Raw genomic sequence first — 15,526 nt, 5'->3', positions numbered from 1 at the left:
TAAAAGTTGGGTTGAACCCCATTGCTCTCCGAAGTTCGCCCTTTCATGAAGGATAATAATAAATGTAAGTGTTACAGAATAAATTAACGCTGGCTATCTTTGCTGAGCATGTAGTCAAAATAGGTCATACTAATACTACTACTACTACTACTACTACTACTACTACTAATAATAATAATAATAATAATAATAATAATAATATATAGCAATAATAATAATAATAATAATAATAATAATAATAATAATAATAATACATGAATGTTGTATATGCCTCGTTTTCATGCACCTAACACTGTTAGCGAAAACTGGCATATATAAAGATTGTAAAGGCGTTTATTGCACGCAAGCGTTAGAGCCGACTGTTGGATCAGCTCAGGGAACGGCGGGCGCGAGCGGCGTAGTCCGAGCGATGCGCTGGAGAGCCTGACCCACTAGACAGCGCTGCTAAGGATGCCTCACTGCATCGTCCCTCTTCTTCACTAAAAGATATATATTCAGCGCCTGCCGGTGTTGAGTGAACCAGAACTTGTGTTCTTTAATAGCCGCGTTTGCAAGAATATCGCAATGGGACACTGGCACGTCGCATACTTGTAAACGGCGGCATGCGCTGGGAAGCGAATTAACTAAGCGCAGACGTTCTGCATTGTGAGCAGTAGCTGTGGCCTTGAGAGGATGTTTTACCAGCTTCGTTACCTTCCAAGACGAGTGAGTGGTTCAACTAAATTATCAAGTTTGTTGCAAGAGCTTATAAAGGATCCAGTAAAGCAGTACGACAATGGACATGGAGGAAAGGCCCGGGAGGCCTAACATGGACACATAAATGGTTCCAATGGCAATGTACGTCAACAAGGGCTTTCAAGTTAAGGAGAAGCATCGCACCTCCTGCGAAGTATGCTTGTGAACAGTACTTTTTGTACTTTCTTCTTTTGTTAAAAAAGTGCAGAAAACAGAGTACACAAGGAATCGCTAAACTACTTTTCATTTGTCGTTTCTGTGTTTGTGGTTTCTTTTAAATATATTATTAATGCGTGACAATGAGGATTTGTAGAGATGAGTCCGTCACATGACTTACGAGCAGCTCTATTTTTCGCTACATGTTTTTGTGAATGATATCGCTTGTTCAAATAGAATGTTTGTGTCCAAATGGAGATACAGTAACTGCTTGTGGTAAGCGTTTCTAAACCTTACGAGAACGATTCCTAACTTTGGGCTACAAGAGCGCAAAATCCCCCATTTCTCCCAGTATTTCCTGCCTGACAACAAAACCCCCAATTTCTCCCCAGTTTTCTTCTTAAAATACGACACCCGATTTTGACCCACAGAACATAAAAAAATATAGAAACCAAAAATGGCGGAACCTAAATATAGTTTTCGACGAACCGTCACAATTGAATTCGCCTCCCCTGAATTTGAAAGCGAACCCACTAGGCAACTGCACCACGGCGTCAACATGTCTTCGTCAAATTATACGTAACAGTGTTTTTTATACTGCAAATTTGCATAGGTACGTTGAATTGTTAAAACGCAAGCGTGCTGTTGGTGAATTCGAATGTAGACAATATATTGCCTACAATATTAGTGCGATTCAACAGTTAATACCCAATATAATAAACGTTATCGCGAGCAAGAATCTTGGGGTTGTTATGCAGGCTGACATGCTGAAAACTTTCCTTTTATCTGTTACTTAATTGTGTGAGCCGAAGCAAAGAACTCCCATAGAGTATTTTCACTGGGCCTGATACATTGGGAAAGTACACGTACAATAGAGAAGGACAGGGCAATGGTGCCGTCTTCGCCCAACCTTGAACTGTAATCTATCTTCGCATGCACCAATGCATGACATGGGCACTCGGTGCTACAACCATTTGAGACTGCAAAAAGCAAATTCATGTTAAGCCAGCTCTCCCGGTCTGTGCTTTATAAGTAACGCTGTCGCGACTCACTTTGTTGATTTCACGGTGTGGAGATAAACTATACCATGCACACAGCGCTCGCAGTTCAGAAAAAGGCCCACGTGTACCGGAATGTCTGTGGAAAACATTCCTTGAAGAAACTTCGGAAAATAAGTCAATCAGCGTAGCGAAACGAGTCTTTGGGGCTTCCTGCAAGATAGTTAAAGGGATTTTCTCACATCCTCCAGATCGTTGAGTAAGCCAGCTGCTTAGCTACAGAGAAAAGTTTGGGAGGCAATGTTAATAGGTTCTGTCAACTTAATTTCTTATGACGGCCTTGCTGCGATATTGGAAGCAGTATCGAGCACATAGTGACAAAGTTCAATATTGAGCACAATACCGAGCGCGTGTAGAGAAAATTTGGTAAGGGTGACGGTTTAAGTGGAAGTTTTATACGACGTCAGAACAGAACTACAACTGACACTTTGGGATGCTGCGTAAGAGAAATAGTTAGCAGAGAGCGGCGCGCTGCGTCAAATACAACTTAAGCATTTCTTGCATAGATACGTATACTATGGGTGCGAAATGACACAGGGGCCAGAAAGTTACGCTGCCCATTGAAGGATCCTTTGCATGTTTAGTTGCACTTAGAGATAGCGCTTACTGCCGCTACCTGTACTCCTCACTGTCGTAGTGCACTGGCTGCCCGCTGCTTGGTGACGTAAGCAGAACGTCATCTCGATGGGCGCGGCTTTGCGTGCACTGCAGTCTCCCAGTTTAGGTTTCGCGCGCCCTCTCTGGTAATCTCATTTTTCTAGAACCAAAAGTTGGGATGGTTTGTACGGAGAGCGCACTTCAATTTCCCGATTACGATGAGCCCAGTGAAACTAAAAGTTTTAAAGTTAATTGTTGATTTTTGTTGATTAGCAGCTAATTACCATGTATCCGCCGTCACCCCGTGGTTGCCACCAGTGGCTCCAAAGGAACCCTCCTTTTATTTCAGAAGAGCTATTTTTAAATATCGCTTAAAGTCTTCGTAAGAAACACCCGGTGCAATTTAGACAAGTAAATTGGGGCATGCGAGTAGCGATTTTTGAGACCGAATCAAATATTGATTTAATAGTGCAAGGAGTGGATCGAATGAAATGCTGAATAGTTTTCAAAATACTGAACCGCTGTTTTCATCATTAATACTCCACGATGTTCACAGTTTAGTATTCATACCATTAGGAAGTTCTTGTCATAATATTGCGCGTTAAGAAGTGTTGTTCGGTGAGACCACAAATCGTGCATAAGTAATAAATACGCATCTTGTTTCACATGCTTGGGGCTCTTCGGAAAGTGTGAATTATCCTGCTTTAATTAGTGGCCTGGCTCCCGGAGTGACGTAGCCGGTCTCGCTACATAATTTTTAATGATTTAAATTTACTATGTACGCTGGGAGGAAACTTATCGTACTTTTCTCCAATTTTATGTTTGATCTTGGACTGCTGAAGATTTCAAATATTCTAAAATAGAAAGATTCGTGTTCGTGGTTCGTGAATAGTGGCCAGTTGATTAGAAGGGCGAATTTAATGGCAGAATAATCGATTCGTTATTCGAAAGTTCAGACTATTCGCCTACCCCTAGAAGAAATTATTACGCAATCAGAATACCATACATGTACAATCGTAAGAGTGTTCTACTTAGCCAGTTGATAGACGCAATTGCGATGGCAGAATCTCAATATCTTCAATGGCCCGATAACTCATGTTTAAGCGTTGAGTTATGTCTCTGTGCAGAATTTGCTGGGGGATTTCATGGCGACGGCTGCAACCCCAACGATGATGCCATCAGCGAGTGCTCTAACACATTCGTGCACAACGTTTCCCAATCCGGGTCCGCTCTGTCTCCTGGTGCAGCGAACAAGTGAGTATGACGCAGACTGCGTCTGATGTTTTATCGTCTAAGCGTAACCTATTCTAAAAAGAAATTCGAGTTGTAGATTTATGACTTTGGATTAAAAAGAAATCCGGAAAGGCAACAGCGCCCCACGTCGAGGACGCATTGTGTGGGCCTGGTTTATTGTCGCATATCCGCGGCTAATGGGGCAAGCTGTCTCATTGAGTTTTCTGTGTTAACGGCCATTCTAGAGGACTTATTTTAGTTTACTCAATATTATTTCTTTACAACAAGCTACCCTGCAGCGAACAAGAGTGCCTAGGTCCCCCCATTCATGGCGCTGCTTCAGGTCGCCCATGATGCTTGTTAAGAAAGCACTGGATTCGTACCTGTTTTAGTCTTGTCCTGATTTTGTATGAATAAGTATTAGAATGGTTACTTACATAATTGTGAACTAATTCTCGGAACTAAGTTCAATAAAACTGCAAATTTAGGCTATGTTAGGACGCCCCCAATATCTTAAGTAGAAACTGTGGCTTTTATCTGCAATAGATAGCCATATTACGCAAACTGCGTTATTTCTTGTAGAGTGACGTGGCGGCATGATAATGTGAAAGCACTCTTTTAGTTATGTGTAGTTAAAAGCTTGATTACGGTGCTTCACGAGATAGCGCCGGTGTTGTTTTGGAACGTTAAACTTCATCAGTAAATCCAACCATCGGTCTTTAACTGCCCTGCTCAGATGAGGATTCATTGGAATTGAATTGCTTTATTTCTGTCACGTGTGGAACGGTCCTTTCGGCTAAAGGCTGCGAAGCTGCTTGGCAAGCACCCGGTGTCCATGTTTTCATTGGTCAGCAGTTGTGTACATATGGACAATTTTCTTGGTAACAGTCAAGACAGCACTAATAGCTAAACACTCTTCTTACAACAAGGTCATTCAGGCATGATAACAAGGAAATTTCTAGATGCTCAAATTTAACGCAGCAGACGGCATTTTTAATAGAAGAAAACAAGAAATACTATCGTAATATCTGGTAATTTAGAAAATGGAAGTAAATATACACACACAAACATCAACACACACAATACAGTTAAGAGAGAGAGAAATAACTTTATTTTGCCCAAAATGTGGTTAGAGGAGGGGGCAATGACTAGAAGCCTCCCCCGTCCCCCCTTTAGACGGCGGCCGGCAGCCCCTGAGCCGCGGCGGCGTCTTCAGCCATTTGGACTACTCTTGCTTGAACATCCGGGTCCGAGCTGAGCAGCACGGACTCCCATTGCTCCTCATTTCTTATTATTAAACTTGGTTGTTGTGGTTTTGAACAGTTATTGTTATGATATTGTTTCTTTATGCATGCCCAGATTATGTGTTGAAGATCTGCTCGGTTGTTACAATGCTTACATGTGTCTGTGAAAACGTCTGGGTGATAGTTACTGAAGGCAATGGGGTTGGGGAATGTTTTGGTTTGTATTAGCCGCCAAGCCACCGATTGCCATTTGTTAAATTAGCAATGTGCTGCCGGATATCTAGCCCTGGCTAGTCTGTAATGATTAATAATTTCCTTAAAGGAAACCAGCCTATCTCTGCCCGACCGGCGGATTACGAATGCGTCCGTGTTGGTGTTGGTGACGTCGTCTCGGTCTTCGAAACCTCGAGCCGCGTCATGCGCATTCACGTTGCCTGGCAAGCCACAGTGGGCTGGTGCCCAGATGATTTGTATTCCCCTGACTCGGTCTCCGTGGAAACCAGCCTGGAGGATTTTTGCGCCTTTGGCGAGATGCGCCCTTTAGCGTAATTTAACATAGCGGTCTTGCAATCACTTATTATAATTTTATATTTGGGAGAAGATGTCATTGCTAGTGCAATGGCGACCTCTTCTCCAAGCTCTCGCGTTGTTGTTAGGACTGTGCCTGATGCAATTGCATGTCCTTGATTATTGACTACTGCTACTGCCCTGGCATCTTGATGTTCGTGGTCGGCTGCGTCTACATAGAGCACATCTTTGGAATTTTCAAACCTTCTTCCTAATGCTTTGGCTCTTTCTTTTCTTCGTTCTTCATTGTGCGAAGGATGTATGTGTTTGGGTAACGGAGGGATATATAGGTGTCTCCTAATGTCCGCTGGTATATCTGTTTTGATGTCAGTTCTAGGTTCATAGTTGATGTGCAGTGAATCCAGAATATGTATTCTGGTTTGACTTTAGTAGAGCCTCTCCATCTGGGCAGTTCTGTGAGCTGCTATGAATTCTTCTATGGTGTAATGGAGCCCCAGTGCCTCGAAACATTCATTCGAACAGTTAAGAAGAAAAAACAAACAGATGTAGCTGTTCCAAGTTTCGCAATGAAGTATACTGTATAGCTATAGGGTAACAATAATGAACGGAAGTAATCGCATCTGGCATAGATAGAAAAATGCTACATGCTGGTAATTGACTTATGTTGACCCGAACATCGGCGCCAGTGTTTTCTTTACCACGTCCCTTACCTGTTGGTGCTTTGGTGTTAACGTGATGGGATATACCACATGCCTCAAGTTCCAATGGTCTTACTGCAAGCAACATCGCTCAACTCAGTGTCCTTTTCTCGTGGCAAGTAAGGGTGACAACACCATTACCTGCCAGAACAAGGAGAGGTTCTGTCACAAGGTCATGCTAAACAAATGGCTGAACTTGAGCCTCATATACGGAGACTGTTGCACGTTGTTTGCTGAAAATAATAAAGCTGCTGGGACCGCGAGTGTAGTAGTGGGCATGTTATTTCTCAATGAATCGCCTTCGCTGCTTAGAACATAGCGCAAAAGCGAAATGTATTTTTCTGACTTCTTAGGAACTTATCGTGGCGTCTAAGTAAATATTATAGACTACGCTGAACCTGCAGCCGTTTGTTACTTTTTGTACTTGGAATAGACTTGTGCACGCTTTTGCTGGTACCTTATGGTGTGTCTTTCGGTTACAATTAGCGCAAGAACGCCTTGGAGACTTTTCGTCTGTGATGTTTTCTTTATCTACCTGTCTCTAATAATAAAGACGCTGCCCTTAGCTGTACCACGCTTTGAAATCAATTCTCAGACTCCTGACAGAAGGCCCGTCTCCTGCTTTCTTCCCAGGCTGTTCCAGAACCAGCTGGACTGCATCCGTGGCGAATTCCAGACTTGCAAGGCCGACGGCGCTTCCCTGACTGTAGTTGACGGCTACCTGCGAACGGCGCGAACGGCGTTCGTTACCGTCGCAGTCTCCGGTGCGACCAAATCAGCCGCGAGTGGCTCTTGCTTGCTGCCTTTCGTTCTCTACTTTGCACAAGCAATGGTCAAACGTGTGGTGTCCGGATGTTCGTAAGGCGCACGGAGGGAGATGCGCAGCATTACATGAAAGAAGGCAGAGAACTGGTCTTAGAAAAGCTGTGATCTCAACTAGTTTTTTGTGCATAGAAAAATGGCGTGGGGCGCGGAACACGCATTATTCCAGAAACTGCGTCTTTTCTTGCAAAACAACCATAGTGTGTCCTCCAAAATTTATTGCACTCGTGACTACCACATGTTTGCACACAGCTTTGCAAAACACTTCAGCGAAAGAGGGTTGACCTTAATCTATCTAGTCGTTCGCTGTGGCATTTGATTGTATTCTCGCAGAGTTTTACGTAGAAAAAATGTTCTGTGAGTAAAAACGTTGCACTCATAAAAAAATGGGTCATTGTAGCACGCACCACGCAAGTTCAGTTCAAATCACTCTACATACGCAAGGCATGTGCAGGAAAAAATAAGCAAAAGGGCATCAAATAAACCCATGCAGCCCTGTGTAATATTGGTGCTGCACCGTGAGTTAGCGCATTTGTTCTGTGACTTTTCTGTTACCCAACTAGTAAAGTTATCTGGAACAGTGCGCTTTAGTTTGGTCTTCCTAAGTACAGAAGTGACTAAGTTTCATATAAAGCAGAATCACACAGATAATAAAAAGTTTTCGCGAATTTAGAGAATAGGGAAAATAAGCATGGCCCGGCTAGTGGTTGAATCTAACTGGAGTTGTAACCTGATAAAGTGCTCGAACCTAGTGTTCGAACCCAATTCCGAAATAATTATCTTAGGACCTTAATCATTACGGGCAGTGCTCACAGAGTTGGATACGCCGTTCTACTTAGTACTTGTTTTTTGGAGCACTTCTGTGCATAGAAAAAAAACTTACCATCTTAAAGTAACAAAGTAAAAATCAGAAAACAGCCTTGGTCGGTCGACTTGTTAGTTGCAGAAAAAGTTCATTTTTTTTACGTGACAGGTTACCTAACTCTTTTTAGACGCAATTGAGTGCTGCAATTGCAACATGCAAACGCGCAGTGAGTCAAGTTTTTTTTCTTTTTGATATATGGTTAGCTTTCTTCAAAGACCCGGAAAAAAGAACCACGCAAAAGATAAGAAGGTGAAAATAACTTCGTTAGGTGCTTCTAAGCATGTTCTGCAACTTTTGTAATATGACCTATGCTCTAAATTAGACATTTATAATTTTTCACAATAAAAGGTTTTTAATGACCTAACAAATATACTTCAAATATAGTCTGTTTTACTCAAAAGTACTAGGAACAATAAACGGTGTCTCATTCGTATAATATGTACCAATATATCTTTAAAATCAGCTACAATTACCTGAAACACCGTAGATGAGCTATATGTTCAACCTAGGCAATATATATGTAGTTTGATGAAGTTGTCCCACTTTCAACTTTCCGTTTCGCAAGCACACCTACGATGTACGGGCTAAGACCAAATATATGTATATAGTCAGAAGCCTTCCAAATTTAGACTGGTTGTTGCCGTTGCGAAAATTTATATGTTTAAGCACATGAAATGGAATATGTGATTACAAAGACCACGTGTTTGTCACATAAAAACCCTCGCTTAAAGTTTCCATGTCACGCGGTACGTACGAGCCGAACAGGATTTTTGTGAAACCTTATGTGTATTGTTTATTTTAATGTTTTTATTTTGATTCTGTGTGCGTACAATATCTTCAAACTTCACTGCGTGTTTGTAAATTATAGTCAGATTCTGCTGGAAGCACGGAAGTCTAGTTCTGTGACTTTTCTGTAAAGCCCTTTTCTGAGCTTGGCAAATAAAATATTGTGCCCTATTTATTCATTTAACATATACAGCACTTTCGTCTATGGCCGGTGTCTTAAATAGTCAAAATGAGTGTTCAATAATAGCCTATCTGACGAATCACCTGAGCAACTCTGGGTGTAGCTCCAGACAGCATGAATTTGTCATCCCCGTAGTATAAAAGCATGGACTACAATACAGATGCCGACTTCCTCTCCCAGGCCCCTAATAATCCTCTTTCGCTTGTCCAATAAAACCACTTCCTGGAGACAATAACCGAAGGTGATTTCTCCAAGCAGAAACGTGCATTTGCATCGTCGTATACTTGAAAGGTAAGACCAGTTTCGTTCTTCAGGTCTTTAGGCGTGGAGTATCGTCATTTTTTTCTGCAGAAGAACCTCCCCGTGAAGAAGTTCTCACCAGTGTGCGTCACGTGCATCCTCAGCATTGCGGCAATAGGTTCTGTTCGCCATTCATGGCGATCCGACTGCCGGGTTCCCCGATTGTCAACTGCGTGAACAGGTGCCGAGACTGTAGGTGGTGCGATACACCGCCAACAAGCCCCGTTGAAATTCTACAGCCTGCGCAACTATATTCATCCTCCGTACAGTATCAATAACCCTATCGAAAATCCTCAAAGCTACACAATCCAATAATAATATATAAACAAATAGAGGTGCAGTTTACTTATATGGGATTATTGGATTGGAGCTTATGAGCCTTTGTATGAATACGTTGATTTTATCTATGGTAATTGCCCCATATGATATATGGGAGATAAAGTTTTTATATCGACCTCCATATAATCATATGATATTGCGTACTGAGATCATGGTTTCTTCACAGGGCTACATTCATGTAATCATATGGAGCGTACAAGTTTTTATATGAGACCTTCTTATGTTCTAATGCGCATCATACAGGATTTGCCAAAATATAATACATGGGAATATTATCAGACATGGGACATACAGATTTTAATGCGATTAGCATTCTTTGCTTACTTCCGCCGTTTTGAGCGTATCACGCCGGTTCAGCGAGCCAAGTTTTCTACCAGCTTGGGCCACTAGGTCATGGTTGTTGCCGTCGTGGTTGTTTAATTTTGGTGATGTGGCTGTTTCCATCGATGTCGTCGTGGTTGTTGAATCATCGCCATTCTAGCTTTGTCATGCTACTGTGGTCATGCCGTAATTGGCATGCTGTTGTTGTACCATCGACATCACTTCGGTACCGTCAGCTCATTGTCGGCATGCCGTCAAGGTCATCCGCCTGCGTCGTTCCATCGACGTCAATCCTTCTTTGTCATTCTATCGTAATCACACTGTCGTCGTTAAATCGTGCCACCGTTCTGATGCTGTCATCGTCAGGGAGTCGCTATTATGCATCAGTTGTCTGACCCTCCTCGTCGTCCGTCGTGCCGTCGTCATCATCCCAGCTTCGTCACCCGATTCCCGTCATGCCGTCATCGTCATAAAGGCTTCATGGTTGTCACGCCATTTTCGTCACATACTCGTCGTCATCCCATAGTCCGCATACGGTTGTCACGCCATCGCCATCATTGCGTCGCCATCACGCATTCGTTGTCATGCCGTCGACGTGATGCCGTCGCGGTCGTTTAATTTCTAAATTCCACATGCCACTATCCTCTTGCTGCCGGCGTTCGCCATTGTCGAGAGAAGATACTGCTCGTGCCAGGCCCAGTCTCGTAGAGCAGGCCTAGTCTCGACAACGGTCCTCACTGCTCCCCCGGGAAAATCAATGACATTATTATGAACGTAGCGCGCCGGAAGGCACGAGAAAGGTATAATCCGGCATGACTGACTCAGCACGAGCACCCAAGGCGCGAGATAGTCTGTCCGACGTACCTTTAGCTTCTGGGATTCGCTTACATCCGACGTACCTTTAGACACAGCGATCACCAAGTGGGGTGTCAGTGCCCACTGCTTCACCTGGTTCACCGCGCCGGCAGCCAGCGTCGGAGCGTGCACAAACACACGCATGCGCATGGTCAGCGCGTGACCTCACTCCGCAATACCGGCACGCCTAGACACAAACGCATACAGAGCGAGCAAAGGAACGTTTCCTCCGTAGCACCTAGGCAAAGTCATATATTCAAGGAGCAAAAGCCCCCTGATTTTCTCGCTCGCACCCGTTCTTACTCACGCCTGCGCACACACGTCAGGCGATTCCTGGAATGCCACTCCCCGCTGTGCTGCCTAGCATTTGCAAAGGCGCGTGTCCTGGGTGCATGGGTGCTCTGCCCGTTGTATCTGTCGCATAGCGTGTGCTACGACCCTAATCGACAATATTGCCTTCACTGTCCAACAACAGTACCGGCACGGCAGCTGGAAAAGCGGCTTGTGTTCGAGTTTCCACGTAACAGAATTATGTTTTCTCTTACCTTTGAATTACAATCCGACGTTATCATGTTTGCAACTTGTGTGTAAGTCTTACTTTACGCATTTTCTGACGCAATTTACTTTTAAACATTATATAGTTTGGTAACGCACTTGCGCTTGGTGGACCGCCTAGAAGAAAGAGAATGTATGCTGCACTTCGGCAGACGTGCATGCGCGTGTGATGTATACGTCACTTATGGTGATGGTGTTTGTGTAACGCCATCTAACACCAGTTGGGGTGGCGCTACTTGTATAACGTCCACACCAGCTTCGCTATGCATCCACTTTCACAGGGTGGAATGGAGGCGAACTTTTTTTTCGCCAATACTCTAAACGTCTCTTGTATACTTCAAGTGCTGACCGGTTGATCCTTCCGTGCACGTTACATGCAAGCGCTTCTGGAAGGTGTACGTTACCTAGGGGTCTCACTTAGTGAATCCCTTCGCATTCGATTAGGCTTTGCTGAGTTAGCTCCGAATTTTTGCTCTAGCATACAGATGCCTCATATTGTTGTGAACATTTGCTCCAGTATGTTTTTCTCCTTAGGCAACCGACTCGAACAAGGCACTTCCCTTCGTGTTATCGTACAGATTTTCCTTTCTAATTTACTTCTTTCCGTTCTTTTAAATCTCCATGGTGTCTTTTGTTTCCATTCTTTGCATCCAATTCGCTGTATCTGTTTCTCCCTCTTCCTTTTTTTCGTGACTCTTGGGTGTTTATTAACAGTTTCAATTACCATGTGCTTGGTTTCCAACCTTCCTGACATCTTCCTCCGTTCTCGTACAGATAGTCGTGCACTTTAGCCACCCATTTATTTTGACCTATGTTCCTGAGTCTTTCTTCAAAATTAGTTCTGATCTGCGCTTCTCTGACTTCGAAACAGGCCTAACCAAGGTCATCCTGCACTGCCTCATTTGTGGTTGTACTGTGGTCTCCCAAAGCCAACCGGCCTAACGATGTTTGGTTAGCTTCCAACTCCGGCAAGATATCCTATTTTAAGCACTGAATGGCACATGCGAACGTTAACGCTGGCACCATAACTCTTTTCCAGGCTCTACGCACCACATGATTTTTATTGTGGCCCAAAGTGCGTTACGTTTAAATATTGCTGCATTCCGCCTCCCCTTAATTTTCAGATTATCTCGGTGGGTTACACTCTTCCATGAGACCCATTGAATTGAAAGTCATCTCAAATCAGCGTAGTGCCACGGCGTACAAACCCGAAAAAAAAGAAAAAAAAAGGATTTCGGAAGCATTTAGCTGTATACCATTATGGGCGTGTCATCCCGGTGGAAGGAAAGCAATTCATCGTTTCCACAAAGTAGCAGACGGTGCGCAACAGAGAGCGGCATGATGGTGGCTGTTTCTATGAAACGCTTCATTCAGGACGACTTCTTAATTCCAGGCGAGTAGGCCATTGCTTTCTTTTTATATATGATAAATATGTTGCTGGCGTTTCAAGCCGCGGAGTGAATTTTGATTAGGCTGAATTAGTGTTGTACGCTTCAGCTTCATTTGGGTTGATTAGTTTAGTTTTCTGCCCCACCAGTACTGTTACTAATGCCTTAGGCAGCAGGAATATGCTCACTAATGTAGTTTTGTCCGCAGGCAGCGGTAGAACGAATTATAGCTCGGAAGGTCTGAATTTGATCATGGTACATGTTATGCCGCGAGCCGACATATCGTTTTGATAGCATGCTTTAGCTTAGCGGGGTAAGCATAAGATGTTGTTTTCTTATTCAACGCGGTGAGCTAACAGTTTATTTCCTAGGAAGAAGTTTAGAGAGAGAGAGAGAGCGAAATTATTTTATATTACGATAAAAAAATATGCGTCGATACCCTTAGTCCAGGGCGTCTCTTGCAACGTGCTTCAGCGCTATGCCGATGAAGTCCGCAAGGAATCGTTGGTCGTGGAGGGTGGTTGCGGCGGTCAGCATCAAGTGGAAACAGCGCTCGTTTCAGATTTTGACCATTGCGCGTGGCCTCAGCGCCGTAAATTGCTTTTCGACACTGTGCACAGAGTGAAATTCCATTACCACTGGTTCAATTCGTTTTCAAGTCAAATACAAGTGGCATTGCCTAAAAGAAAACCCTCGCTAAATTTAGGAAGCCTATTGAAAGAAACGCAAGTTGGTCCGATTTGTCGTTATTTAAACCTCACATTTCACCGGGGTTTGAAAATTCCTACGGGCGGCGGATGTCTGCTCTTTTCCCAATCCTGGACCCCACCTCGAACACTGCGTACTGCGAGCATGAACAAGCGCCAGTTATCAGACGCAGACTACCTTACAACACGGATCAGGATAACTATAACGACAAAGATACACCCTATCTCACAAAGTGAACTCTCAATTGTTTTCATGCGTTCGCATTCTTAGGGATTTGCATGGACATTGCCAGGGCTAGCTATTTATGTATCTATGTATGTTTGTATCTCTATGTATGTTGTGACGACGGAACGGGGATTGAAACCAACTGTCGGACCAACTTGAGTAACTGAGTATGTGGCAAAGTCTATTATGTGCCGCTCCCCCAAGGGTATGTACAATTCTTCAATGAACCTGCGGGAAGACGACGAAGTGTGTCTCTAGTTGACTGGTGCTTTCCCGTCTCCTGCTGATTTTCAGTTTTTTCGCTGTTTAGCTACGGGACTTCGGTCCCCCGCCGGCCGTGATGAACGTCGACACTGCCCGGTTCTCTCCCGACCTGACCTCGCGTTCCGCGGTGCCGTCGCGGAAGCGTAACAGTGAAATGGACGATGCTGCCAGTGACAGCACGGAACTCTACTCGGCCAGCGGAGAAGACTCTGAAGACGGCTTCGAATCCGTACGAAGCCGCAAGGCAAGGCGGAGGAGCCTCAGGACACCTTCGCCTTCAAATACATCTACAGTGCAGAACATGAGCCGCCCTCGAGCCCCCGCCATACTCTTCATGCCGGTGGTTTCCTCGGACAATCTGCTTCATCTGAATAGGCAAGCTGTCTCCGCCTTCCTTCAAAGATTAGTTCCCAATGAAATCACCGACATAAGAATTAACACTCGCAAGAACATTCTCGCCGTAGATGTCGTGCATGCAACCCCGTTTGACATCTTGCGTACAGTAACCGATCTGAACGGGATCAAAGTGCGCTCCCACATCCCTGTCGACAAGGATACAGCAACAGGCGTCATCTATGACGTAGATGTAGCAATACCGAATGATGACTTGCCTATCCTAGTCAATACAGCCACTCCTGATAGTGCCATCATCCAGGTATCTCGGATTGGCAATTCACGATGTGTGAAGATAGTCTTCAAGGGCGATACCATCCCATCTAATGTCAAGGTTGGCCATTTTCGCCACCCCGTGAAGCCGTTCATTCAGAAACTTCTGCAGTGCCACAAGTGCCTTCGGTTGGGTCACGTCAGAGGTGTTTGTAATCACGCTGCAGTATGTGCACGCTGCGCTGGGTTCCACACCACGGAATCCTGCCAAGCAACTGAATTTAAGTGCCGAAACTGCAAGGGATCTCATGAAGCCACACCGAGAGCTTGCCCGCGAATCAAGAAGGAGTGGAGTATTCTTAAGGAGATGGTAAGGGAAGGCTCTACGCACCGGGAAGCAGCCGTTTCTGTGAAAAAACGACGCTCCCGCCGCCACCGCAGACGTTCCCCAAAGAACGCGAAAAACCCCCCACAGCGCCAATCTAGTCCAGCAGCGTCATCATCTCGAATTGAGAAACAGCAGTCCTTGCGCGAGACCAGACGCAACGTATCGATTGACAAAGAAGTCAAGAAAAGTGCTTATGACGTTGCCTGGCCTGCACAGCCAAATACACGCCCACCTGCTGAGCTTGAGCGATGTACGTCTCCTTCATCGAACGTACCTCTTGCTTCCGACAAGTTGCCTGAACAGGATGTGCAGGTGGTTATTCTGATGAGCTCATTAATAGATGCGATTCGCACACTTTTGGGAAATACACAAACTTCCACTGCTTGATGCGCTCTACAAGTACTGGATGCTCTCGCTCCTGTACTTGAAAGCTTACATTAGAAACATGGCTCGGCCATTTCTGCAGAGGCAACCTTTTCAAGAAGACGTCAAGAATGCCTCAATTCTTCAGTGGAATGCGAGAGGCCTGATATCACGTATTTCTGATTTTCGCCAATTTGTATATGTCAATCGGTTTCCGGTGCTAGTCATCTGTGAACCAAACGTGAAAAATATCCTCAGATTATCAGGATACGAAGCTTTTACCTCCGCCACGTGTGACAAAATCAGCAAGG

The 15,526-nt window shown here is 44.4% G+C and overlaps 1 protein-coding gene across 1 annotated transcript in view; it reads left to right on the top strand.

Moving 5' to 3' along the window:
- The window catches only part of LOC119461738 (uncharacterized), a 48,554-nt gene extending 39,659 nt beyond the window's left edge, over positions 1-8,895 (top strand). Inside the window, exons 8-9 of the mRNA XM_037723112.2 lie at positions 3,674-3,800; positions 6,883-8,895. Coding sequence (XP_037579040.1) covers positions 3,674-3,800; positions 6,883-7,111 — 356 coding nt within the window. The 3' untranslated portion in view covers positions 7,112-8,895. The remainder of the gene's footprint in view (positions 1-3,673; positions 3,801-6,882) is intronic.
- The last annotated feature ends 6,631 nt before the right edge of the window (positions 8,896-15,526 follow it).

The sequence above is a fragment of the Dermacentor silvarum genome, chromosome 8 (genome assembly GCF_013339745.2).
Source record: "Dermacentor silvarum isolate Dsil-2018 chromosome 8, BIME_Dsil_1.4, whole genome shotgun sequence".
Taxonomy (NCBI): domain Eukaryota; kingdom Metazoa; phylum Arthropoda; class Arachnida; order Ixodida; family Ixodidae; genus Dermacentor; species Dermacentor silvarum.
Note: the sequence above shows the minus strand (reverse complement) of the source record. Positions and strands in the feature narration are given on the sequence as shown.